At 45.7% G+C, this 25,636-nt stretch overlaps 4 protein-coding genes across 7 annotated transcripts; 3 read left to right on the forward strand and 1 right to left on the reverse strand.

Moving 5' to 3' along the window:
• Nucleotides 1–845: 845 nt before the first annotated feature.
• On the forward strand, nucleotides 846–2,773 carry LOC109528189 (nanos homolog 1-like). The gene has a single exon (XM_019890557.1). It carries the CDS (start codon nucleotides 1,131–1,133, stop codon nucleotides 2,004–2,006), a length of 876 nt encoding a protein of 291 aa, XP_019746116.1. The 5' UTR covers nucleotides 846–1,130; the 3' UTR covers nucleotides 2,007–2,773.
• Nucleotides 2,774–3,729: 956 nt separating this feature from the next.
• On the forward strand, nucleotides 3,730–6,034 carry neff2 (neuronal intermediate filament family member 2). The gene is made up of 4 exons (XM_019890556.1): nucleotides 3,730–4,474; nucleotides 4,620–5,006; nucleotides 5,121–5,245; nucleotides 5,452–6,034. The coding sequence occupies exons 1-4, from the start codon at nucleotides 3,902–3,904 to the stop codon at nucleotides 5,510–5,512; spliced, it is 1,146 nt and encodes a 381-aa protein (XP_019746115.1). The 5' UTR covers nucleotides 3,730–3,901; the 3' UTR covers nucleotides 5,513–6,034.
• A 687-nt stretch (nucleotides 6,035–6,721) lies between these two features.
• mrps26 (mitochondrial ribosomal protein S26) lies at nucleotides 6,722–8,492 on the forward strand. Its single transcript, XM_019890558.1, has 4 exons — nucleotides 6,722–7,072; nucleotides 7,430–7,576; nucleotides 7,963–8,086; nucleotides 8,179–8,492. The coding sequence occupies exons 1-4, from the start codon at nucleotides 6,867–6,869 to the stop codon at nucleotides 8,308–8,310; spliced, it is 609 nt and encodes a 202-aa protein (XP_019746117.1). The 5' UTR covers nucleotides 6,722–6,866; the 3' UTR covers nucleotides 8,311–8,492.
• An 852-nt stretch (nucleotides 8,493–9,344) lies between these two features.
• On the reverse strand, nucleotides 9,345–25,569 carry loxl3b (lysyl oxidase-like 3b). Of its 4 annotated transcripts, none has more exons than XM_019890552.1 (16): nucleotides 25,141–25,569; nucleotides 21,850–22,179; nucleotides 20,780–20,943; nucleotides 20,450–20,667; nucleotides 19,133–19,198; nucleotides 17,568–17,624; nucleotides 17,030–17,240; nucleotides 16,746–16,926; nucleotides 15,234–15,388; nucleotides 13,455–13,610; nucleotides 12,322–12,481; nucleotides 11,267–11,510; nucleotides 10,821–10,936; nucleotides 10,490–10,626; nucleotides 9,895–10,006; nucleotides 9,345–9,792 (listed from the first exon to the last, which is right to left on the reverse strand). In XM_019890552.1, the coding sequence occupies exons 2-16, from the start codon at nucleotides 22,175–22,177 to the stop codon at nucleotides 9,719–9,721; spliced, it is 2,379 nt and encodes a 792-aa protein (XP_019746111.1). In that variant the 5' UTR covers nucleotides 22,178–22,179; nucleotides 25,141–25,569; the 3' UTR covers nucleotides 9,345–9,718. The 4 variants fall into 4 exon arrangements, with proteins under 4 accessions (XP_019746111.1, XP_019746110.1, XP_019746113.1 ...); XM_019890551.1 differs by lacking the exon at nucleotides 13,455–13,610 and adding an exon at nucleotides 14,429–14,599; XM_019890554.1 differs by lacking the exons at nucleotides 13,455–13,610; nucleotides 19,133–19,198 and adding an exon at nucleotides 14,429–14,599.
• Between the last annotated feature and the right edge of the window lie 67 nt (nucleotides 25,570–25,636).

A 25,636-nucleotide genomic window follows, 5' to 3' on the forward strand; every position in this document is an offset into this window, starting at 1 on the left:
CGTGCAGATGGAGCAACCGTTAAGAGACGCGCTTGCATATTATCCCCTGTGGGTAGGGGTGGGCGTTCACGGGGTAGTGCAGTGGTCAGAGGTGAGGGATCAGAGTCGAGCCCCCCCCGCCCCCAACTCCCCAACTGACTACCAGGAAAGCTCCCGTGTGTCTGGGGACATCCAAGGATAAATGACACATTATGCACTTTATGCTATTAATGCGGGGGGGGGGGGTTCAGCTGGCCCGTGCGACACACATGTATGCACACAGCACAGACAGACAGATTTTTTTTTTTGGCAGGGGGGGGGGAGGATTTGAAATGATACAGGACAAACTTAGTAGCTGAATAATATTCAAATTTTGAGTGAGTTGATTTTTGTGAAGAAAAAAAAAACACAAAATGAGTCCTTGCACTGAATGTCAGTTTCTTGTTGAGCAGTTTTGTGCCATCCTTGAAGTTTTTTTTTTTTTTTTTTGAATGCAAGAAATAAAAAAGCAATTAGGCTAAATATATACAGTATCTCCAATGACATATGGCTATTTTTCATTGTTGTGTGCCGCTACTGTCAATGTGAAATTTCCTCTTTGCAGGCTTCAAACACGCTACTTGTCTTCTCTCCCCAAATTTAATTACATGAAATAGCCCCCAACACACACACACACACACACAGTGAGCAATAAATCAGCGCCTCATCAAATGTGTGCAAATCACCGCGGTCATTGTGCTCGCAGTCAAGCTGAAGTCGTTGTGTGCGACCGACTGCCTTACCGGCTAATGACACGCGTGTGTGCGCGCGCATACACGTTCGGGTTGAATGCATATTCATGAGCGGCCTGCTGTGGAGACAATGGGGTAGAAAGGGGAGGTGCTGGGGGGTTGATGCGAGGGGGAGGCATAGCAGGTGCGGGATGGGGTCATCACTTCACGTTCACTCACTGTAAATTCAACAAAAGGGACGCCGTGTTTGAGAGCACGCGCGCGTGCCACGTCCATCATCTGGAACGCAACGCGTTTCGTTTGGCGGATACTTGATCAGTCCGCTGCACCCAAATGCGGGTTTTTGTGTTCTGGACGACAGATGATTGAAATTGTAGCCCGGTGCAAGCATCTCCTCGCCGCTTACGATATTGACGAATCATGTGGACATGCAGGACTCGGGAAAAGAGTCAGTGTGAGATTGGGGGGGGTGGGGATCTGACTGGTGCCTCCTTTCCAAAGCCACGCCCCCTTCACCCTGCTAATGACGGGCACTTAACCGCGCCTGCACGTTGCCTGTCCCGCACACTGGAAGCAGCTACAGCGGCAAGAGGAAGAAAAGTCCAAACAAGACGACAGCGAAAGCGAAAAGAAGAAGAGGAGAACCTCCCGCAATTAAAGTTTGCCCATGCGGACACTTTTGCCCGCGCGATGGATTTGGCGGAGCGCCGCTACTTGTCTCCGTACAACTACACCTTCAATTTCTGGAACGACTACCTGGGCTTGTCCACCCTCGTGGCCCCGAACCGGATCCGGGGCCCGACCGGGTGTAGCGGCCCCAATTCCATAACGGAGTCGCTGAAAGCCACGCTGGGTTTGGACGACTCGCCGGACGAGCTCCGGCAGTGCTTCTCGCTGCTCCGCCGACGGCCACTCGGCGACCTCGGGGCGGCCGGGGACGGAGACGACGCGGCCGCCTACGCGGGGTGCGGCTCCACGATGTTTGCGGAGGGTCCGGAGCGCGGACGCAAGCCGGCTGCGCGCGGCAAGGCCGAGCCCAGGGTGTGCGTGTTTTGTCGGAATAACGGCGCCCCGGAGGAGGTGTACGGCACGCACATTCTGAAGACGGCGGACGGCCGGGTGCTGTGCCCCATCTTGCGGGCGTACACTTGCCCGCTGTGCAGCGCCAACGGGGACAACGCGCACACCATCAAGTACTGCCCGCTCTCCGCCAGGGAGCCGCCCGGGGGCCACAGGATGATGCCGCAGGCTAAGGGGAGCAGAGCGCCCGGCAAGAGGCTCAAACTCTTCTCCTGAATGTCAATGTCATGTCATCCGGATAACCGCCGCCAAGGTTGAAAAACATTCATCGCAAGTTTTTTTTTTTTGATGGGTAGGAGGTCACCACCAATCATTTGCGGGGGGTTAAAAATTCACCCACGTTCACTCTCATTTATAGGAGGTCAAATAATATCATCTCTGCTATTTGTTAATTCATTTGGACCAAAATGATGTAAAACCGGATTTGATCCGGATTGCACATTTAGGGTGAATGCAAATGGAACATGTTTCAGATGGGTTACGAAAGACAAAATGTCGAAGTCATTTTATGGGTTGGGAGAGAAAAAAATTAAAGGCCATGTCCAATTTGAACGTGGTGTATGCTGCAACGGCAAACGAAATTGAATCCAGATATGATGCTGATTACATATCCGGACTGATTCAAAGTGTTTCAATATCTTGTTTCTAATAGTATATTTCAATTATCTGCCCACTTATATCTTTATACGAGACAATGATGATCTAATTTCCACCATATGTTCTATCTACTTCGAAGAAAGTCAGAGAGGCGTTTTATGTGTATTAATCCAGATCTAATTCAGTTTGCACTTTTGCAATTTTAAACTTGTTGAGATGGTTTACAGAGACAAAATGTTAGCATTTTAATGAAAGGTGTTAAGATCCAATGTTAAACATAGTTTAATCCCGGTCTGATCTCGATTGTGGATTCACGACAAGTGTAAATGAAAAATGTGTATGTGGTTAATAAGAGACAAATGTGTTTTAAAAAAAAAGGTGAAATAGAATTCAATTCGGAAAAAAATGCATGTACGCACTGAAAAGTGACATCAAACCAGTACCAAAGTAACACCGTGTTAACGTATGTCGCCTCCCGGATTTCTTACACACAGCAATGTTGACTTTTTCATGTCACGTGGATGGTGTTTGGCATCATCGAATGTAAAAAAAAAAAAAAAAACGGCAGAATGTCGACATGACAATGCATTTGACGGATTGTTTCCTCAAGATGCTCCAATGGATCCTGTAAAATGTTTCAAAAGGGTCGCAGAGGAGCAACATTCCAAAGTCTCTGTGTGTGAAAAGCAAATGTTTTCGATGCTCTTATTTTTTTTACCTAAGTGGGCAGCAGGGGGGGAATTTTCACTGTACATAAACTCTGAATTAAAAAAAAAATTGCATTTGTTGCGCGAGAAACGTCGCAAACACTCGGATTGGCGGCAGTGATAGGGCGCCCTCTAGTGACTCAAATGAGTGACGACTGGCAGTAGATATGTAAAATTGATTACTTATAACGTGTTCAATTGAAATGCTTTCATACATTTGTATTTTATTTGTAATTCAACTTGAAGTAACCCTCCTGATGTCTGTTTCTTAAAAATAAAAAAATAAAAAACAAAAGCAGAAGTATTTGCCCGACCCACATATTCGGAAAAGGGACATTTGCATAAAGGGACAAGATGATGAATTTGACATTTGTGTTCGCGTCATTAAAAAACAGACTGGAACGAATGAAAACAGCCTTCTACATGGCTGCTATTTTCGGTGCCACTATTATGACAGCAAAGCCGGTTTTGTACTGCACTGTCTGTTCATTGCTTCAAGAGCAACTTCCACTGTCTCTGCAGAAGTCTGCTATTGGCCGGATGGCTGCTGACATCACTCGTGTGTGTGCGTGTACTTTATATAAAAGTCTGCAGCATCCCAGCATCCCCGACTGCTATTGGCCGGATGGCTGCTGACATCACTCGTGTGTGTGCGTGTATGCGTGTACTTTATATAAAAGTCTGCAGCATCCCCGAGGTGGTGCAGTGCACAAATGCTCGCTCATTGTGTGCAGGACGAGGGGGACTTCTAATGAAAACATCCATTTCACTTCCATAAAAAAAAAAAAAACAACAACAAACATCACCATGAGCTCCTCCGTCTTCTGCCGTCGACCTTGGGGCGACTTCAGCGGTTCGCACTTGAAATCATCCCCTTCCCGCTCCTCACCTGCATCTCCCGAGTCCCGCAGGAGGCTCCCGGAGGAGTCATCCTCCCCGGCCCGGGCCGGCGTCCTCGGCTCGCGGTTGCGGGAGAAGGAGCAGCTGGTGGACCTCAACGACCGCTTCGCAGGTTACACCGAGAAGGTCCGACTCCTGGAGCTCCACCACCGGGCGCTGCTGGCTGAGCTGGAGGCGCTGCGAGGGCGAAGGAGCAACCCGTCCCGCCTGCGGGGGGTTTACGAGGAGGCGGCGCGCAGTTTGAGGGCCGAGATGGAGTCGGAGAGCCGAGAGAAAATGCGGATGGAGGCGGAGCGGGACTACCTGAAGGAGGTTCATGGGAGGGTGAGGGAACGCTGCGAGGAGGAGGCGCGGCGGCGGGAGCGGGCCCAGGAGGCGCTGATGCGGGCCCGGCAGGAGGCGGGACGGGCGGCGCTCTCCTACCTTGACACCCAAACCAACGTGGCGTCCCTTTGCGACGAGATGGTCTTCCTCAAGAAGGTCCGTCGCTCTTTTGCAATGCCCTAAGATGGGTGATGGGCTTAATTTGCAGTAGATCCAGAAAATTTTTGTACGGGGCTGTAGTTTAGACACTCCTGGTCAATGAAATTTAAAAGCTGTACATGGCGTACGTGTCATTTGTAAGGTGTTTGCGGAGGAGAACGTGGAACTGCAGGCCCAGCTGGAGGTGGCCAACATCGGCGTGGAGGAGGTATCAGGGGCAGCGGCAGCGGCGATGCGGCCCCACCTGGGGGAGGCGCTGCGGGACGTCCGGGTGCAGTACGAGCGACTGGCCGGCGAGAACATGCGAGCCGCGGAGGATTGGTACAAGAGCAAGTGCGGCGCGGCGGCGGACGCGGCCGGCAGGGACCGCCAGGCGGCGCGCGCCATTCGGGAGGAGACCGCCGAGTACCGCAGGATGCTCCTGGCCCGATCCTCCGACATCGAGGCTCTCAGGAACGTCGTCGAGGCGCTCAACGGGCAGCTGGCGGAGCTGGAGGAGACGCAGGCCAAAGAGGTGGACAAGTACCAGGTGAACCTTCAAGCCCTTCCACAAAAGACGCCAGAAAAAAAAATCTTGTCGCGCATGGGCATTCCAAGTTCTGTCCTCGCAAATCCATCCCAATGTTTCGTGTTCCGTTCCCAGACGAGGATCAGCCAACTGCTGCGAGACATTGACGACGCCAAGCAGGAGATGGCGCTCTACATGAGAGCGTACCGAGACTTGCTCAATGTCAAGATGGCGCTAGACATCGAAATCGCCGCGTACAGGTGACACACTCTTACCGCAACACGCACGCACGCACGCACGCACGCACACTGTTTTACTGATTAATGAAACGCTTGCTTCGGGTTCCTGAGATTCATTTACAAGAATTGCTCCTCAAAATGATGAAGTCACTGAATCGCAAAACTGCTCCACAAAGAAGAAAAAAAAGTTATTTCAAGGCTTGAAATGCTCTTCTTTTTAATTGTAGGGGACTTCTGGAAAGCGAAGAGTTGCGGCTGTCGGATCCCTACTTTCCCACCGTACACTGAACACCCAAACACAACATGACAACATTCCCGCCATGTTTACAAACCGTCACCAAAACGTCATCCGCATCACGACAGACGCGCCCTTGCGCCAAAAAGCAAGCGAGAGGTCAACATCAAGTCCCCCTTCTTCTCCACACATTTTGACGTAGAGAAAAAAAAACCCGGCTGCACTGCATGAAGCATCATTATTGTTAAAGTCCAAGCAATTAGCTTTGTACAAACACTTGAGCAGGTGTTTGGAACGGGGCAGAAATACTGCTTGCACTTTAATAACTGCCTAGTAGTAGTTGAGCCAGTGACCTTAAACCATTTCTTTACATCTTCTTTTGCATTTACGCCCACGTTAACATCAATGGGGGGGAATGTAAATGCAGAGGAAGCCTAATCGTCGCTGGTGTCTTCGATTTATGATAGTCTTTATTGTTTAGCCGGGAATTCATGCTCAGCTACGGTCAAACATGAAACGGAATGAAAACTAACTGTAACCGCGAGCGAAAAGTTCAATAAAGAAATAAGAGCTGACTTATGACTCACTTTTTATTTTGTATACTGTACAGTATATGCTTTTTTTTATTACAGCGTATGAGCGGAGGCAGAGCTACATTTTTACCCTCAACGACTGTGGAATCGATTTCAATTGGTCTCTGTGAATGTTGCGATGAATATCGCACATATACTGTTGTGTCCCTTGACGGAACAATATTGAATTAAAAAAAAATCAGAATCAATCAGAATAAAAATGCAACCACGCTACGTATGTAATGAAGTTATTTTCTGGTTAGCCGCGGTATTAACTTTCTACCGGTAGAGGGTGCTAAAAGACAACACATTTTACTTTTTTTTTAATGTTTGTTTGTAGCAAAACTGAACACAAAAGCGATTCCAAACAATGACCCACCAAATAACAAAAGTGACACTTACTTCAGCAAGAGAGTTCGAGTGTCAGTTATCCTTCTTTTTTTCTTCTTAATTTGCCAGCCGTCTTCTTTTGCCAAAATTCAAACCAGTCTTCTTCAGGAGCGATTCCTCTTCCTCTTGTAATGTACAATATGTTCCGATACACAGCGCCAACTACTGCACAGGAGAGACACGGCAGTCAATAGGCGTCATTGTTTTTGCATGCAAAACTATCTGCAACCACTAGATGACGATAGAATCTCCAAGGAAAGGCTCTCCACCTTGTTATCGCTTCCGGGTCAGAGGACACACACAAGATGGCCGCCGCCTATGGACGCTGAATGTTGTTATTCTTCAGCGTCAATGTGACACTTTTGGACTTGTTCAACTTTTCGATATCGGCCGCGTCGAGCGACTAACAAGCCCGACAAACGACCTCCGGGCGGCGGCGGCGGCGATGTTCCGAAGCGTGCGGGTCGCCCGGCTTCTGGCGCCCGGGCGGGCCGCGCTGGTGGAGGCGCAACGCGGACGAAAGTCGCGCACCGACCCGGTGGCCAAGTCCAAGCTCGGGCGAATCAAAGTCCCTCCGCCGGTGGACCCGGTGGAGATGGTCGTGCTGCGGGAGAGATACTCCGACTACAAGCTCATCATGAGGGCGCTGCGGTACCCGCCCACACTTGACACTTCAAACCTGTTTTATTGATTTGGACAGCATTGTTGAGGCTACTTGTCGGGGTAAATGTGGTCCTGCTAATGCTAAATGCTAAGCGCCCAAACGGGGTTGAATTACGTCGCTTTAATTTAACGGAGTGTTTTGAAATATGAAAATGAATATATTTGCTTCAATTCATGTGTTTTGTAAATTGGATCATTTCAATTTAAACCCTTAGTATTTGTTGCATGGCAAGAAAAATGATTAAGAAAATAAAAAAAATGTTTGTGAAATTTGTGAAAGTCTTAAATCAGTTTTCACCGAGATAGCAATGCGACTGCTTCCATTTTATGTGGTGGGCTTTTCAGTGTGGAGTTCAAGGAGGAGGTGCTGCGGAGGAAGTACGAGGAGGAGACGGGCTCCATGGCGGAGGAGCGAGCGCGGCAGGAGGCCGAGGAGCACCGCAACCTCATGGAGTTCAACCGCCAAGAGAACTTGCGCCTGCTGCAACTTCGGTCCGCCTTATGACACTTTTGGGAAACCTTTTGTGGCTTGACATGTTCACACGCATTGTTTTCCATTTAATAATTTCTTCAGCTATGGTGTTGATTAGAGTCGTGGAAATGTCAGAGATTTACTACAAAAAATCTTAAGAAAAAAAATTATCTTCTTTAATGAATGTGAACAAACGTCTTCACAATTTGCAAACCACACTGCAACACTTTCGCGTTTGTCGCCTTGCACACTGGATCGTTCGCACCGTGCAATAACACCTGCAGTAGCTAAGCGTATACAGTATACATATATTTGTAATTTTCTCACAAAATGAGCTTCAAAAACGTTCACAAATGACAAGAGTTTGGCGTTTCCAATTTTCCTGAGCTTGTTTGTGTTTTTCCAGAATTGTGAGAATCCAGAAAGAAACGGAAGAGGCGGAACGTCAGAAGCTGGAAGAGGCTCTCCAGCGAGAACAGCAACAGCAAGAATTTATCAAGCAGAAAGAGGAGGAAATTGTGCAGTTGCAGGTACACTTTTTCACCTCAGTCAAGATCTGTATGGTTTTTTTTTTCACACCGCCTTGAAATTGGTTATTCGTATTTTGTTTTTTGGGCCACAGGAGGAGGCAAAGAACTTCATCACGTTAGAGAACTTGGACCAACGCATCGAGGAAGCTCTGGACAACCCCAAGAATTATAACTTTGCCGTGGACAAGGCGGGTCGAGTTGTGAAACAGACTGTGTTGCAGTGACAATTTGGGGACAAACGATCGAGCTCATCGTTGAACATCAAACAAGATGGACGCTTCCAGCAATTCGGGGATGACCCCGAAAAGCTCTTCTACGATCGTCTCTTGACGGCTGGCTTTTATTGTTCATGTTCTGATCGTCATTTTCAATGTCATGCCAATAAATCCGTGTACACACAACTGAATCGTTTGTATCACTTTAGTGCGTTGTGTATTAAATAGTTACGATAATAGCATGGTTGTTTTTTTTTTTTTTTTACGTTTTCAGAAAACAAGGCCGGTGGCCTCGAGTCAACCTCAGCGTTATTAAAATAAATAAAAACAGTCACCTCATGAGGATAAAGCACTTCGAATAATTGCTGGATGGATATGAATTTGAAATCTTTTTGCTTTGGTCCAGGTTGTCTCAGTATAATTGTCTACATTTTGTCACCAAAACAAATTATATTTGCCTTAATTGACCATAATTCTAAAAATTTTAAAATAACATATTTGCATCCATAAAAAAATACCAAATTTACGTTTTTGTCATTTGAAAAAAAAACATTTAATTATTTTATTGCTGTTTGAAAATATTTTACAAAACAAATTCTAAATAAAAATGAATATACTTGCCCGAGTGCACTTACAATCCATTCCATCCAAAAGGAATGTCTTACTTTCATGATTTTAAATTAGAAAATATATATACAAAACGATTTGCCTTGCTTTTACGAATTATTCCACTTCAACTTGGTGACCTTGAGAAAAAAAAAAAAGGGGGGTGGAGGGAGGGTGCTGCTGAGCGAGCCACGCGACCATCCTCGACATGCCAACATGAAGCTTAATGGGATTGCGCTAACGAGTGAACAGCTAAGCACTTCTTAAGTCGATTGAAATAAACTTTGCACAAAGGCCAGCAACACACGCCAGCCAAGAGCGCTTTTGCGCATTCAAAACGTACCCCCACTGTCATTTGAGGGTGCTGGGGCACCACCCCACTGCTGCCCAATACGGCTAAAAGAAAAGAATAAACCTGAATTATTTGAATTATCTGTTTTTATGACCAATTGATTGATCGTCTCCTTTAAATGAGTGCAGCAGGTGTGATTGCATCGGTGTACATACAGCATCATCATGCCATTTATTGATTTTTTTTTTTTTTTGTCCAATCCTTTGTCATAAAATCCTAAAAAAATAAAATAAAACAGCACAGCACCTCACAAGATAATTTTGGGTATCTTTAGAGCAACTTTTAACACGTAATAAATACATTCACAAGAAAGATAAAAACATAAGTGTAAAAACAGCCCCAAAGACGGATTTTCAAAATGGAAACTTCCTCACCAAAGCCTCATGACATCCAGTCGAAAAAAAAAAAAAGACGTCCGCTCCACAAAATGTCCGCCGCGCCAGCCGTCGGTGGTTTGGATTAAGAAATCTGGTTGTTCAACTGTCCTGGGTACTTGTCGAACCTTCTCTCCGCCTCCTCGCTGAAGGCATCGCCTGCGGGTGATTGTTTTTGCAGGTTTGAGCAACAGACAAAATGAAGACATTTTCACGCCCCCACCAAAAAAAAGTGCGTTGCTTTTTCAGGGTGCGCCTTACCGACGTGGCAATTGTGGAACCAGATCCGATGGCCGTCATACTTGCAGTTGCACTTCATGGCATTGTTGGTGAAGTCGCTCTCGGCCACTTCCAAGTTAGGGTTGATCACCACCTGAGTGGACCAGGAAATAAAAGCAGTCAGGGTCGATCAATGGATTAAAGAAAAGAAAAAAAAAAGCTTCCTTGTCAATTTGATGAAATTATGTGTCCGTGAACAGCCGCAGACACAAGAACAACCGTGGAGACGCTACTTGGAGAAAATATTTGAGATACATTCCACCTCAAGAAAGTAAGGATCATGAAAACTCAATGGACCTTGAACATTGCCCAGAGGAACTCCACAACTCCACATTGTGTCTGATTGATTGCTACATTGAGTTTGAAACCTCTGAGCTTGTTGTATGTATTTAGAATATCCCAAACACAACCCCCCGGAAAAATAACTCAGTCGCGTTTGGAAAAAAAAAAATCCCACCAGGGATCGATTCCAGCAATTGACACCAAATTGGTCATGCGTGTCTAACATTAAAAGCATGCACACAAACTACCGTCATCACAGAGAGGAGGTGATGCGAAACGGTGGGTGGGCTCATACCTGCATGATGTAATTTCCGGGTTTCACGTCGGTGATGTCGATCCACTGGCAGTCAATGTCGTGGCGGTACATGTCCCAGCAGCCCACCGTGATGCCCTGGTCGCCAAAGTTGGCGCACTCGTAACGCTTGGAAATGCCTGCATGTGGCGCAAATACGAGGATTAGATGCTTGCCGGCTACTTCTTGAAGAACACACGACCGACCGGGACCCCTGGGTGGTCTTGTACCATTTTACGTTGAACAAAGCACGAATGAGAGCTGCTTCGTGGACATTTGCAAACTATAACCACATCTTGGTGGATTTTACTGAATGTGAAAAGTTTCTGTGCACCTTCCTCGCAGTCGGAGTCCTCCAGACAGAAACTGGCTTTGTGCCCCTCGGCCACTTTGGTTCCGTTGGCGTTCAGAAGATCGTAGTGGGTGAAAATGTCCATACTGTGGTAATGTCTGAGAAAAGATTGGGGGGGTGGGGGGGGGTTCTTGTGTTAGCAATGAACATCCAGACTATTTGTCTATTTTGACTGTCTGTCCTGTTCAGTCCATAATTCACGCGCTTTTTGCCAAAGCACCTCCTCACACAGAAATTTAAATTTACCCTCTCCTAAAAAAAAAAAAAAACCACAACAATTGTAGCAAAAGGAAGTCAGGTCGCACAAAATTACACGGTGTATCTAAAAAAAAAAAAAAAAAAACTAGCAGATTGGGGGTTTGGGGACAAGTGGGGCAGTCCCCCACCAGATCCTTGCATGTTATTCTATTATAATTTTTTTTTTTTACCCGTGACAGGCGTGCCACACCCACGAGTGGCGTCCAGCTTTGGGCTTGAAGTCGGCCCGGCCGATGTTGTGGATCTGCGAGGAGAAGCGCAGGAGGCGGCGGTGACCGTAAGGCCAGTTGGCCTTGGCGGCCGTCTTGGACAGGCAGTCCTCCTCCGCCGCGCAGTAGAGCATGTGCAGGGGCCGGTCCTCGATGTAGACCGACTGTTGCACCAATGTGGCGTTCAGAACCAGGTCAGATGCCGCTGCCACCCAAGAGGGAAAAAAAAACCTTTTCATCACATTTTTTTCCAGATTTTAAGCACACTGTTAATTGGCTAGCCACATTAAAGTGGAGAGCTCATGGATGGACGTTATTGGCATTTGGGGGCAAGTGAAGCAATGCCCCACCAGTTCCTGAAGATTGTAAATAAAAAAAAAGAAAAAAAAAAAGAGGACTTGAGTTAAATTTGAGCAGAATGCTCAAGAAAGTCCACCAAACGGTCACAGCCGGAACTTGACGTCAGCGTACCTTACAAGAGCCCTGCATTTGGGGGCCAATGGGGGCCAATGGGGCAGTGCCCCACCAGATCTCGGTGATTATGAACATCAGAAATTCCAAAATCGATGAAAAGTTTTCCAGAAAGAGGCTTGGCCAAAATGTGTGCCATTTTATCTCCCAATGTGATGTGAGATGCCAGGATACCTCAAATGGATACCGATTTTGCATTTTGGGGCAAGTGAGGCAGTGCCCCACCAGTCCCCGCAGACCAGGAACACCAAAGAAAGTTCAATTTGCGTGGAAGATCGAAAGGGGGCGGGGGAATCACACAAAATTGCGCATTGTGAACTGACGTGCTGCGAAATATCGCACAACTTAAATACGCCACACCAAATCCCGCAGTTTGTGAACATCACACATGGCCTCATCTGCAAATATGAAAATCAGACGATAGACTCGGATCAAACGGCACAGTTTGAACAATAAACATATCTTAAAATCTAACCGTACTTTTTGAAAAAAACGTGTGAAAAAAATGGATGTAAATGAACACCAAACTTTGCGTTGCCACTCACTCTCTGAGCAGATGACGCCAGCGGCGAACTTGGCGGCGGCTTTCTGGCAACTGAGCGTCTTGTGTCGCTGGCACTGCGTCAGCGACATCTCATTTCCGGTGCACTTGACGCCACTCAAAATCATCTCGGTCACGTTGCTGCTGTCCCAGTACCATGTTTCCTTGGGGGTGGGGCAAACGCAGAGTGGCCAGCCAATCAGAGTTGAGAAGATACACACTCAGGAAGTAACCGCGAGATCGCTGACACAAGACCAGGGGTGGGCACTTTTCGTGCTCAAAGGGCCACGGTAGAAGTTTGAAACGGACAGACGGAGATGGACTCAGGAAAAAAAAATCTAATAAAATATGTACGGAAATACTTTTTTAAATTTATTTAAAAATGTAACTGTCAAACGTATATTCCGACATTTTTTCCACTGTTTTTTCTAACCTTATTTAGAATAAATTAACCAAGTGGTAAATAAAAAGGTTTCTTATTTGGAAATTATTTTAGTGTTATTTACAATAAATAATAATAAACTAACCAATTATTTCATAAAATTAATTTCAAATAATATGAAATAGATGTTAAAGATTGGATTTCACAATTTTTTAAAATTATTTACAATTTTCAACTGACCAATTAAAAATATAGTTAAATGTCGATTTCTGACAAAATACTTGATTTGAATAAAAAAAAAAAAACAATTGTTAAAAATGATTTTTACATTTATAAGAAATATGACAGTTTTTAAAACAGTTTGACAATTATAAGTCAATATTTTATTCTCTTATGTATAATAAATAAATGAACCAATTATTCACTATAAATCAAATCAAATGTATACAGAAATGGATTTGTTGGTCATATTGTATTATGCACAATAAATACATTAAATAATCATTTCAGTGATGCATGTAAACTAAATCAATTAAAAAGAAAAAAAAAACTGATTTTAGGGAACCAATTTTAGGAAAATGCAACAAATATGACCTGACTGCCGATTCTCTTAAAGGAAGGGAGCGGCCCCCCGTGTAATTTGCCCACCCCTGCACTTGAAGTCGGCTATTCCAACTCCCAAAATAAGATTGGCGCTTTTATCGCGAAGGGCGTCGAGCAATTATCTCATTTTGGAAGGTCGCCGCGGCACTTACGGTGATGGCGTGCATGGAGTAGCCCAGGCCGAGCTGCCTGCACGCCACCATGGCCTCCCTGGTGCTCCAGCCTGCGCTGCACACCGTACCCCACCTGGAGCCCACCCGAACCTCCACCCGGCCCTCGTACGTGCTGCGGCCGCCCACTAGCCGGATCTGCGGACCACACGCCCTGCTGGGAGTCACTCGGACATCGGGGGCACATGCACTTCCTGTCCGTGATTCGCTAACGCTAATGCTAATCACTGTTAGCATAGTCAAAAACTCCAAATTCAGTCTAATCATCCTTCCAGCGTCACATGACCGATGGAGAGTAACTTGATTGACTGGATGTTGGGAAAAAAAAAAAAGAGTTTTGTGCCATCTGAGTGTATATTTTAACTTCATTTTTTTTAACATCCCAAATATTTTTAAAGGAATACTTCAATGGTTTAAAAATAAAGAAAATCAGCTCGGGTTAATGTTCAAATTAAATCTTAGATGGCACAAGTTGTATTCAGGCAGTGGAAAATGTGTGCTGTGTACCAGGCGGTCCAGTTAGTTTTTATATTTTTATTTTTTATTTTTTTGCGAGGGTGGGATGAGGTCAGCGTTTGGATTGCGGTAGTGTTTCCACTTGGTGGGGCCGCGTCGGGGTGTTGTAAGTTGTTAGTTATAAATGTACTGCCACACTTCAAGCCAAAAGCACAAATTAAAAAAAAAAAAATGACTAAAGCACTGTGGTCTACCTCCAAAAAAATGCGAGCGTTGAATATTCAACTTCACTGTTTGTCACGTTTGTCAAGCAACAGGACGGCATGTTTGCCGTCTGACAATTCACGCGATTGCGCCGCTAAGCTAATTCTGCCTTGCAACAAGCAACGACATCACCGGGGGGAACACGGATGCCGTTCTCTTGCTATATGGGAGGAGTTTCATTTTGAAGCTGACGATGTGTTACTCCAGGCTAGCTGCGTCAGGCGTTAGCGACCTACTTGGTTAGCCTGGTTAGCGTAGCCCAGGCCTAGCTGCCTGCAAGCCACTATGGCCTCCTTGGTGGTCCAGGTCTCGCCACAGATCAGACCCCAGCCTTCCGTGCCGTTGGCGTCCACGCCCAGGACCTCCACGCGGCCCTCGTACCGGGTGCGGCCCCCTCCGAGGCGGATCTGTTTGGCGGGGCCCAGCGAGCGTTAGCGCAAAAGGTCCAGTGGGATCAGAACCAAAACCTCTTTGCCTTCTTTTCGGGGAAAAGGCGAGAGAAGGATTCCACTGGAGCCTTTGTAAGCATTTCCATGGACAAAACGGCGGCGGAGCTCTTTCAAGCTGCAAAGAGTCCATGCTGAAGCCTCGTCACTGCTGTCAAGACTAATTTTACCAACAAATCTGATTTGGCTCGATATACATGCCAGACTCGAGTTGAGCAACCACAGATTAGGACCAATTGGAACGTCAATGTGCAAATAAGCAACGGCAACATTGTTGAGTGTCCCGGAGTTGACTAGAAAGCAGACAAGGACATACACAACATTGCGGCGTGACCACACAGGTACTGCATTTGCGTAAAAGTTCGTCTTGACGCCAGTGAGGAGGCCATATCAGTTCGTTAGTGTGCTTTTGTTATTCAGGTTAGAAGACTAGCCACTAAATTGGCGTAACAATGTCTCAGCGTGACATCATGCCAAAAATATTAGTAGCCAGAAATAAATAAATAAATAAAATTCCTGCCAGACCAATCACAAGAGCTGCACACACGTCACGTGACTAAACTGGCTGGCCAAAATAGAGAGGCGGAGCTCTGACCGAATTTTCCAGGCCCATGTAGGGAACGTTGCAGCGCACGGCAGCGTCCTCCGTGTGCTGGCAGTCCTCCGACGTGATGTTCTTGAACGGGCACTTCCAGATGGAACGCTCGTAACCCGAGCACTTCACCTCATTCATGTAGATGGGTCCCACTCCTGGGAGGGGGGGGAATAAAAAAAAGAAAAAAAAGTTTGTGGAATGTTTACAGGCACCTGGAAAACACTTTTAACCAGGAAGGTTTATTCAGGAAGAACGTGAGCAAACAAAACATTTTTGTGGGGGGAAAAAAATGTCCTGGATTTGCTGAAAAGAGGAACTGTACCACGAAAAGACTCTCGACATGGATTGAAGAAAAATCCCTTCCTTGATTGAATCACAGTGGAAATTCGGCAGGCTTCGCAGGATGGAATCATGGCAGCTTTCAGGTATTGATTCATGGGTCAGCCGATTTAGGTGGCTGATATTAGCGTGACAAAATTGGCAAATTTTTGGCAGATGTTTTTTTTTCTAACACAATAACATATGACATCATAGGACAAAGTTTCAACAGATTCAAACACGGCACCCTCCCCAACCACCCACCCTCCCAAAAAATCTCTTAATTTTTATCGATTTTTCTCCCTGATTGACACAAATACAAGACAAAAAAATGTAAAACAGTAAAATGTCCCAAGTATTGAAAAATATCTTTCTTGTTATCAGCATGAAGGGACACAAAAATTATGGGGTAATGGGGTCAAATGTCAATTATAAATAATATTAAAAAAAATATACCCCCCCAAAAAATGTAATTCACTTGTGTTTTTATTAAACAGATGATTAATCTGTTACCGGAATTTTATTGCTGAAAATCAATAATGAGCCCCCCGCCCCCGAAAAAAAAAATCCACGTTGGTCAAACCCTTCCAACAAAAGAAAGAAAAAAAATAAGCTTCATGATTTGAATTTGGGAATGATCACTTTCTTCCTTCACGCCGGGTGAAAACATTTTTTCTTTCACTGAAGGAATTCTTCCAATTTTTAGACATTTTGAAATGTGACACGGACTGAAGTTTAGGCATGTTCTGTTTAAAATGTCCGGGAAAACAAAATAAATCTGAGATTTCCTGAAAAGAGGAATGGGAATCAAAAAGTCACACGTTCTGGATTTGGGAACGTTCCCTTGATGGAATGATGATGGAAATTCCAGAGCTTGTGCTTTCCGTGAAGGAATTCCTTCGTATTATTGACATGCGAATCCTCATCTCTCAGCATGCACATAATAGTCACAAGGAACTTGTCTGTGTCCGCATTCCCTCACTGCGTTTCAAAAAAAAAAAAAAAAAAAACCTCCAAAGAAAAATTCCAGAGAGAAATGAGGTCTGTGAGTTCAAAGTTGTCGTCTCGGGGGTCAAGCAAAGTCTGCAAAAATGTGTGTGCGCGCGCGTGTGTGTGTGTGTGTGTGTGTGTGTGTGTGTGTGTGTGTGTGTGTGTGTGTGTGTGTGTGTGTGCGTGCGCGTCTGGGCGCCCCACCTTGGCCCATGCGCGCCCCCGTCATGGCCTCCTTGGCGCTGCCGAAGCCGAGCTCCCTGCACACCACGCTGGCCGACTGCAGGTTCCAGCGGTCGTCGCATACGCTGCCCCACTCGCCGCTCTTCAGCACCTCCACGCGGCCCTCGCCCAGCCGGGCCCCGCCCTTCAGCCTCACCGTGCTCTGGCCAATTGATGGCGCGACCACGAATCAACGTTGACCGGAACGCAACACCCCCAGAGTCCCACAACATTGCGCAATGTCTACAGACAAGCGGGGCCCTTACCGAAGTTTTGGCTTTCTTCTTGAATCCGCCGTGCTGCCGCACGAAGAGCGGCCCCGGCATGCAGCTGACGACGACGGGGGAGCCGCCGCGGCACGAGGCCGTGCCGTTGGGCCCGTTGAACTCCATGGGGCACGCGGCCAGGTGCACCTCCGTGCCCGCGCACGCCACCGAGTGCACGCGGTACACATTCTTCTGACGCTCCAAAAACAACCTGCGAGGGCGCAAGAGAGATTGGCAACCTGAGTTCGTTTTACCCTGGCTCAACACATTTGGGGGTTTTGTTCTGTTTGTTTTGTTTTCATCAAGATGGTTGTTAGCAAAGACTTTTTTTTTAACATCATAGTCCAGTTTTTACCACAAATATGGGTCAACGTTTACAATGACTCAGTTCTTCCCATGAGTCTTTTTTTTTTTTTTTCATTTTTCTTTTCCCACCCTATGAGACAATTTCGGTCAATGTTTTGTCGCTCAAATTTTACCATCTGTCTAATTTAAGAGGGGTCAGTTCTTAGCATGACACGGTTAGCGCTCACGTTACCTTGAGTTGGCGCTGCTCTGTTTAGACTTAGCGTTAGCGTTAGCTTTAGCTGTCTGCCTGCAAGGTAAACACTGGTTAGACGCCACAATTTTAGCCCACGGCAATAAAAAGGTTAGGATCGACATTTCAAAACAAACGTGTCGCTTTAAACATTGCGGCGAACATTATCTGACCACGTAATACGATATATTTTTTTTTCCGTATTGTAGACTGTTTCCTGGCCATTGTTGAAAGTGACACGTTCGTCATGACGGTAAACAGCACGGTAGAATGGCACATCGAAGTGGACGCTGCGAGCAAACGAACAAAAATGCACTTGTTTACACAACAAATGCCATTTATTTAAAAAAACAAAAAAAAAACATCATTTTTTTGCCCAGCATATTTTTACCATGGTTCAAAGAGTCAACTTTTTTTACCATTGGTCAAATTTTCCCATGGGGCATTTTGTACCATGATGATTGTTTCTTTCTAAAAAGAAAAAATAAATCAAAATAAATCAAAAAGACTCAGCTTTATCTTAGGTGACATTTTACAACGGCTGTTTTTTAAAAAATGGAGCTATGAAAATTTTGAACTATTTTTTTTACACCGTGGGTAATTTTTTTGTCCTCCTTTTTTCATGGCATTTGAGTACTTTGATTTGATGACAGTAATCTACCAGGAGAACATTGGAGGGGGCTTCAACAAGACCGCGAGACCAATGACACTGGAGCAGTGGTTCTTAACCTTGTTCGAGGTACCGAACCCAACCAGTTCATATGCACGTTCACCGAACCCTTCATTAGTGAAAAATAAAAAATATCTTTTTTTTTACAAATTCAAGAAATTAAAAAAAAAAACACTTATTAAAAACAAAAAACGTAAATAAAATTACATGGCATAAGTACAGATTTTTTTTTTTTTATTGTATGACGTACTATCACGACAGTCACACGGTGACGACCGAGCCAACTAAATTTCCCCGCAGCACTGATTGGACAAGCAATGTCATGTGATCATCTGCTGCCAGCGATGATTAACCTCCATGGCAGAGGCTCCGTCGAACCCCCTGAGACCGATTTACCGAACCGCTGGGATTCGATCGAACCCAGGTTAAGAACCATTGCACTAGAGAGTGAAACTGGATGGAATTCTTCATGGCATGTTTTTAACCACGATTGTCCATTCAGTGCAACAAATGTGTAAATTTGGATCCTGAGTGGCCGACGGCGATGCCGCCAAGTTGTTTGTTGTTGAAGAAACCCATCACAAGGCATTTCCTGCATGCAAAGCTATTTCGAGGAGCACTAGTCCAAGAGAGCCAAACAGTCCCGCGGAAAAAGGTTGACTTCTTCTCTCCGCCATTGAAGAAGTCAACAGAAACCGTCAACGGAAGCTGTCATGAAGCAGGCCACACATGACAAAAGGCGAGGTCAACTCGGAGCTACAAATGGTTAATGGCAGACGAATCTGGCGGAAAGCATTAATAGCTACTCTACGAGGAAAGAAAAACAGAACCCGGCCGCACGTGGACAGTGCGACGGGCACGTTTTTTTTTTCCCCCCCCACCGGCGACAGAATACCTGGCCCCTGCCGAGGCTTTAACCTTTGACTTGGAGAACCTCTCGGCGGCGCGCTTTCTCAAACGTCTGCAACCACCAACACAGCCACATGCGGTCGGTCGCATTTATCGCACCCGCGCAACAGCGGGGGTCACCGTCCGGAGAAGAGAGACGCTGACCTTCAGTCAAGTCACACGCAAGTATTGCGGGTATTCCAAGTATTTCACATTCGGCGCCCAACTTTTTGCCTTCGTCAATGATCGCACTATCCATCGATCTTAACGTCTCCGTGGTTGTCACGATAAACATCCAAAAGGCAATCAAAAGTGGAAGAAGTGGAAAGGACGTGTTACAAAAAAAAAAAAAAAAAAAAAAAAACTAAGCCAATTCCTGTGAGGGGGGGAAAAAATGAAGCTAAAGGGGATTGGTTATGCTCAAAAAATAAATAAATAAATAAAAAGGTAAAATTAATCGTAAAAGGACATGTAACAGTGCAGGTCAGGGAAACTCTAAAAGAAAATGGTAAAAGTAATCGCAACGGTAAAGTACAAGGGGAAATATGGAATGTCAGTAAAAGTAATTGTAGTAAAGGTTCAATGTCAAAGCAAGTAAGCAAGTAGTTTAATAAAAAAAAAAAAAAAAAGGTCAAATGTAACGGTAACGAAAAAGGTTGGAGGAAAACGAAAGGTAAAATTTAATTAGTACAGGTCGTTTCTTGATAATTTTATTTTTTTTGTAATCGAAGCTTCAAATGGCTTTGATTTCGCTACAAACGAGGTCAGCAGAAGCACCTCGCGACCAAACTTTCTTTTAACAGGATGTACAGTAAGCCTCGGCACAGGATGTGGTTGGCTCCCGCCAGGGCTTCACACACACCTGACAGACGGCACGCGCACGCGCACACACACACACACACACACACACACACACACACACACACACACACACACACACACACACACACACACACACACACACACACACACTCACATGCACACGTTTTTAAATGAAAGCCTTTTTTTTTCCTCTCTCCTGGCCACCTGGAATTGGAAAGACAAATATCCTCATAGGAGAACAAATTTTCAAGTCTGCTGCAACTCCCATTACGGAACTTGAGGAAATAGTTTAAGCACCATCTTTTTTTTTTTTTTTTTTTTTTGTGCTCCAATTACAAGCCACATCACAATCGTTCCCATCTCTGCAGTCAATAAAAAAAAAAAAAGTCAAAATAAAATAAAAACACACCGGTGCACAAAACAACTCCCGCTGACCTCATTGAACCGCGTACCTAACATAGTGGCGGAACTGAGCGTCGCTACGGTAACGGGCGCCACCGACCTGTAGAAGTTCTTGTTGAACTTTTTCTCTTGAGGGAATCCCAGCATGCCGCAGACCACGCGCGTGTTCTTGGCCGTCCAGCCGGCGTCGCACACCTGCGCCCAGCCGTCCTTGTACTTGACCTCCAGGACGCCCTCCGTGACGGGCAGACGCTTCTTAGCCGCCGCCACCACCGCGCGCAGGCGCACCTCCTCCAACTTGTTCTCTTCCACGTGAGCCTGCTCGAAGACAAATAAAAAAAAAAAAATTACCGGGAATAAATCACGGTCAACGGTTACGGCATGCGGTCGACCATAAATTAGACCAAAGACCGCATCCGAGTGGACCCACCTCGATGACGTTGGTGTCGACGAATCCCGGAATCCTCTCGTCTTTGCACACCACGCCGGCGTCCTCGTCGTGAGTGCAGTCGCTGTTGCCCCAGCCGCGAGATTTGCACGCGGCGATGCTCCGCTCGCCGCCGCCGCACTGCACGTTGTCCAGCCAGATTTTGCCTTGAAACACAATGACAACGGCTCCAGACACTTGTTGCTCGCTAGCCACATTTCCGAGGGGCTCCAAAGTAACTGCCCCTAAAATACACTTTTGGGCTCTCCATGAAGAAAAAAAACAAAAACAAAACCATCGTCACTTAAAAGTTCAACGGACACTCGCTGCGAGGCAGATTCAGGATAACTGCCCGAAAATGTTTTTGGGCCGATGAAAATAAAATTGGAAATATTCTGTAGGTGAGCGACAAACTTTCGAAATAAGATTTTGAGCAATTGGAGTTTTCTGTGCAAATCAAAATAAACCACGACTTGTTGCCGGGCAGATATCATGCTTATTCACGACTGCCCCAAAACTGTGACAAAACGTGCGATTCGATTTTAGCTAGATAGCACAACTCCTGAGGTGATTGTATTGATTTATTTTTTAACCGGATACTTCAATGAGTTGGATCGCTGCTTGCTGTCAGGTTGACTTCATGGGGCTCCAGCATAACTGCCCCCGAATTTTTATTTTCTTTTTTTTCCAGGAAAAGTAAAATGCTACAAACTTTTAGGGTAAGTGCATTTAAAGTTTAGCTAGCCAGCACAACTGCGCCGATTATTTTCTTGGACACTTTGCAGATACATCACTTGTTGCTAGGCAGGCTTCATGAGACTCAATGACAACTGCCCAAAATATTTTAGCTTTTTGTGTGAAAATAAAATACTTATGAATTGAAATTATTTTTCCAGAAAGCTCGGCGGTATTGCTGTGATTTCGATTTGAGTCACTTGTTGCTAGGCAGACTTCACCGGGCGCAATCTACAAGGCCCCATCTGGACTCGTGCTTTGCCGTAAAGAAGTACAAAGTAGATCAACCCACAATGTGCTCCTGGCTGAAAAAGAGTGGCAGAGGGGACCCGTCCTACCTTGCCCCTTCCCGTATTTGGCACTGTGCGTCCATCCGGTGGCCTCGACAAATCCCAGCTGTCGACACAGCACGTTGGCATTGGAGATGGAGAAGTCGTCGTCGCAGATGGTGCCCCACTCGCCCTTGTAGAAGAGCTCCACGCGGCCCTCGTTGTGCTTGCGCGGGAATCCCGCCAGTCGGACCTTTAGCCTCTCCGTCTGGGGCTGCGAGGGCGACGGGGACGGAGAAGGGCGAAGGGTGGCGGGCGGCGTCTGGGCGAGGTAGCGGGGCGAGCACACGGCCAGGAAGAAGAGGAGGGACAAGTGCCCCCTGCCAGACATCATCATGCCTGCGCACACAAGAGACAAAGTCGACTCCATTCAGCTTTAAACGGCGCAAACGAAACGCGGCGCTCCCTCGACTTTCGCGTGCGTCAATTTTCGGCAAGTCACGAGCCGTCTCTCGGGCGAATGGCCGCAGTGGAAGTTGACCATAAAACAAAGATTTACACATGATGTACGCGACTTGACCAAAACATTATTCGACGAAAGCCTGCTAGCTTAACGCTAACAGATAACGAGAAACGCCATCGAAGGGCGAACGAAAGTAGCGCAATTTCGCAGCAGCTAAAAACTTAAAATCATTCAATTCCGTGTTTTCCTCTATGCCTGTGTAGCTTCTCTGTCATTCTTTTCACGATAACCGGTTTTTGTGTTAATCCGCACGGTTTACAGTAAAACCGGCCCCTGGTGGCCAAGGTGGGCACACAAGGAGCAACACCACAATGTCCATTGAATTGAAGCATGAAATCATGTTGCAAAAAATGTTTCATTCTTAATATTCGATCCAACGACGTGATTACTTTAGGTTTTGAGTGACGTACAATAATGTAGAGCGCAATTTTTTTTTGTTTGTAATAATTTTTTTTTTTTTTTGAGCCAAAACGGATATTGGAAAAACATTTAAGTAATTTCCAAGTCCTTATTTCAAGGAAGTGGCTCATATGTCTTTTGTAGCACAAATCCTGGAACAGGAAATGGAACGTACGTCGCCGTCGACTTCTTGTACGCTACATAAATGTGCTATTGACAACTTTGTGTGTGTGGAAGGTGGGAGAGGGGCACGGGGGGGGGGGGGCGCACAAATCCAGTAGTGTGTTGTGTTTGTATAGAGACCACTAGACGGGAGGCTCTCGCTCCAAAACATGACGGAGACTTTTTCCGCATCAGGGTCCATTTAAGGGGGGGGATTTCCATTAAAAATTATAGAGATAGATATATATATTTTTTTTTTCTGTGATGTTCGATACCACTTTTTTTCCCAGATCGAGAGCAGTACGAATATTCCCTCTGAGTACTCACCGATACCGGGTACCGATACCTCCAGTAGTTTTGATAAATACAATTTTATTTAACATAAAGCCCAAAAATTGTGAACAAGGCCCTTTCTGACCCGGATGACGATTCGCTGATCTGTTAAACTGTCACAATACAGCGCCATCTCCTGCAGAGGAGGACTTACTCGATGTCAGATTATTATTATTTTTTTTTTTTTTGCTTAATTATCAGTGTTTGTATCAACACCTTGCATGAGTAGCTGATACCTTAAAATAAGGCTGATATTGGCCTAATACTGGTACCTGGTATCGATTTTTTTTTCAACAACTACAACAAACGAATACATTTGGATTTTGCTGGGTTAAAAAGACTTCGTATTCCATTTATAAGCTCGCTTGAAAAAAAAAAAGAAAGGCTTTTCACAAAGCCTTTTTTTCCACCCCAGCCGCAATCACACCTCATGTGCTAAACTAAGCGATTGGTGCAGCGTGTTTGCTCGCTTCCCCGCATTGGTGCCAGAGGTTGCTGACCTCACTGACTGTACGGCAGCTGCACGTCTTCTGCTGCTCCAACCAGCAACCAGCCTGACTCAACATCGCAGTGGGAACATTTTGCACGTGTGTGTGTGTGTGTGTGTGTGTGTGTGTGTGTGTGTGTGTGTGTGTGTGTGGGTGGGTGCGTGCGTGTGTCCGGACTGTCTGGGTTCGGAATGAGGGAGGGAATACTTTCCCAAAGCCACAAAGAAACCTCTCCTAGCAGACGGATTCATTGGTGGTGGTGGCTGAAGTCGCACTGCATCATGGGAGGTTCATTAATCAAAGACCCTATCAATTGACTTCAGGTTCGTTTCAAAATAGATGATACAGAATTGCAAAAAAAAAACCATACAAAAGCTGGGAACTATGTGGGACTTAACTGCGTGGAACTAGATAAAAACTTGAGCACATTCGTTGACACCAGCGGGCGTACGATACAACTGCCATGTGCCGTTAGCTAGCTTTGCCCACGCCACGAAAATGCATTTCTCGTGGCCACTTTAGAGTGCCTCGTCAACAATGAGTGTGTGCGCATCAGGCGGAGAAAGGCGGGACACCAGAGAGCCCGATTTTTTTTTTAAATTTTAAGTCCAACGTGACAGCTTATTGTGTGGGGCAGGGCTTTAGACTGGCAGGGCTGCTATCGAGTGCCTCGTTGTTGGCCGCAAGTACGCGCAAGTCAAAAAGCAGAAGAGCAAGCATGACAATTTTTTTTGAACAACTCCTATATGGCTGCTAGTGTGTGGCCAGTGGCATCGTGCTGATGTGAAAAAAGGTTTGCTCTTTGTTTTCATTCAATACAGTATTGTAAACGTAATAATTGTAAAAAAATAACGATGACTATTCCACGGCTTTCACTTATCACGGATTATTTTTGGAACGTAACCCAGAGATAAACGAGGGATTCCTGTAGCCATTTTTCTTGAAGCCACATTTTCTGAGCGAACCGTATTTCTGTGAGAATATTTTTTCAAGATAACCTTGTATTGTTTTTCAAACATTTCTTTTTTGTCAATATGATGACAATTTCTTTCCAGATACAGCCGTATTTATGTGATGAAAAAATATTTAAAAATAAAATCAGCTTGATTATTAGGTTCGTTTTATTTTAGGAGGTCAAGCATTTTGTCCCCCAAAAAATGGAACCGCATTCCCTTCAAGATCGGTCTCTTGAACAGCAAAAGCAAAAGCAAAAAGTTTTCAACGTGACGTCATCATGAAAAAATTGGTTGATGCCCGGTGACATACATGACGGTCATTTAGCGTCACGCATTTCTAAAGTGACGCTTTCAAACTCGCACCTCTGATCTGTCGGCTTTTTGTAACCACAAAAGCCATTCAAACTCAGCGCACACTTTCACAAGTTACACAGTTTCACTTTTTTCTTTCAATATTGTCATCTAAAAGTCGAATGATGTGATCCATGAGCGTGCCTACCTTGTTGATGGAGAGTGACGTGCGTGAAACGGGTCCCCGCTTTTGTTTTCGCGGCGGGAAAAAAAAAATGAGTGGCGGAAAAAAAGTGGGAAGAGAAACCTCGCGTGATACTTAAATCCTTCACACTTGACTCCGTCTAATTGCTGGTACGCCCTAAGGAAAACAAATCAAGATGTCGAGCGGGTGTAGGAGGCTTCGTCGTCTTTTTCTTAGTGGCGTCCGCAATTTGCCAGCTGTACAGCTCGGTCGATGAAGAGGAGCAAGAAGAAGAGGAGGAGGAGGAGGAGGAAGAAGAAGAAAGGGAGAGAGGAGGAGGGCTGGGTGTAATTCCTGGGAAGCACACACACGGACTCTTTCACGGCTGTCAGGCACTTTCTTTATGGCAAGAAGAAAAAAAAAAGTCACGTTTCCGAAAATCGGTCACGTGAACAAAGAGCCAAGTAAACTTTTTTTTTGGGGGGGGGGGGCATTGCGAATCTGCCCTCGTTTTTTCTCG

Source organism: Hippocampus comes, unplaced genomic scaffold (assembly GCF_001891065.2).
Source record: "Hippocampus comes isolate QL1 unplaced genomic scaffold, H_comes_QL1_v1.1 scaffold168, whole genome shotgun sequence".
Lineage (NCBI taxonomy): Eukaryota > Metazoa > Chordata > Actinopteri > Syngnathiformes > Syngnathidae > Hippocampus > Hippocampus comes.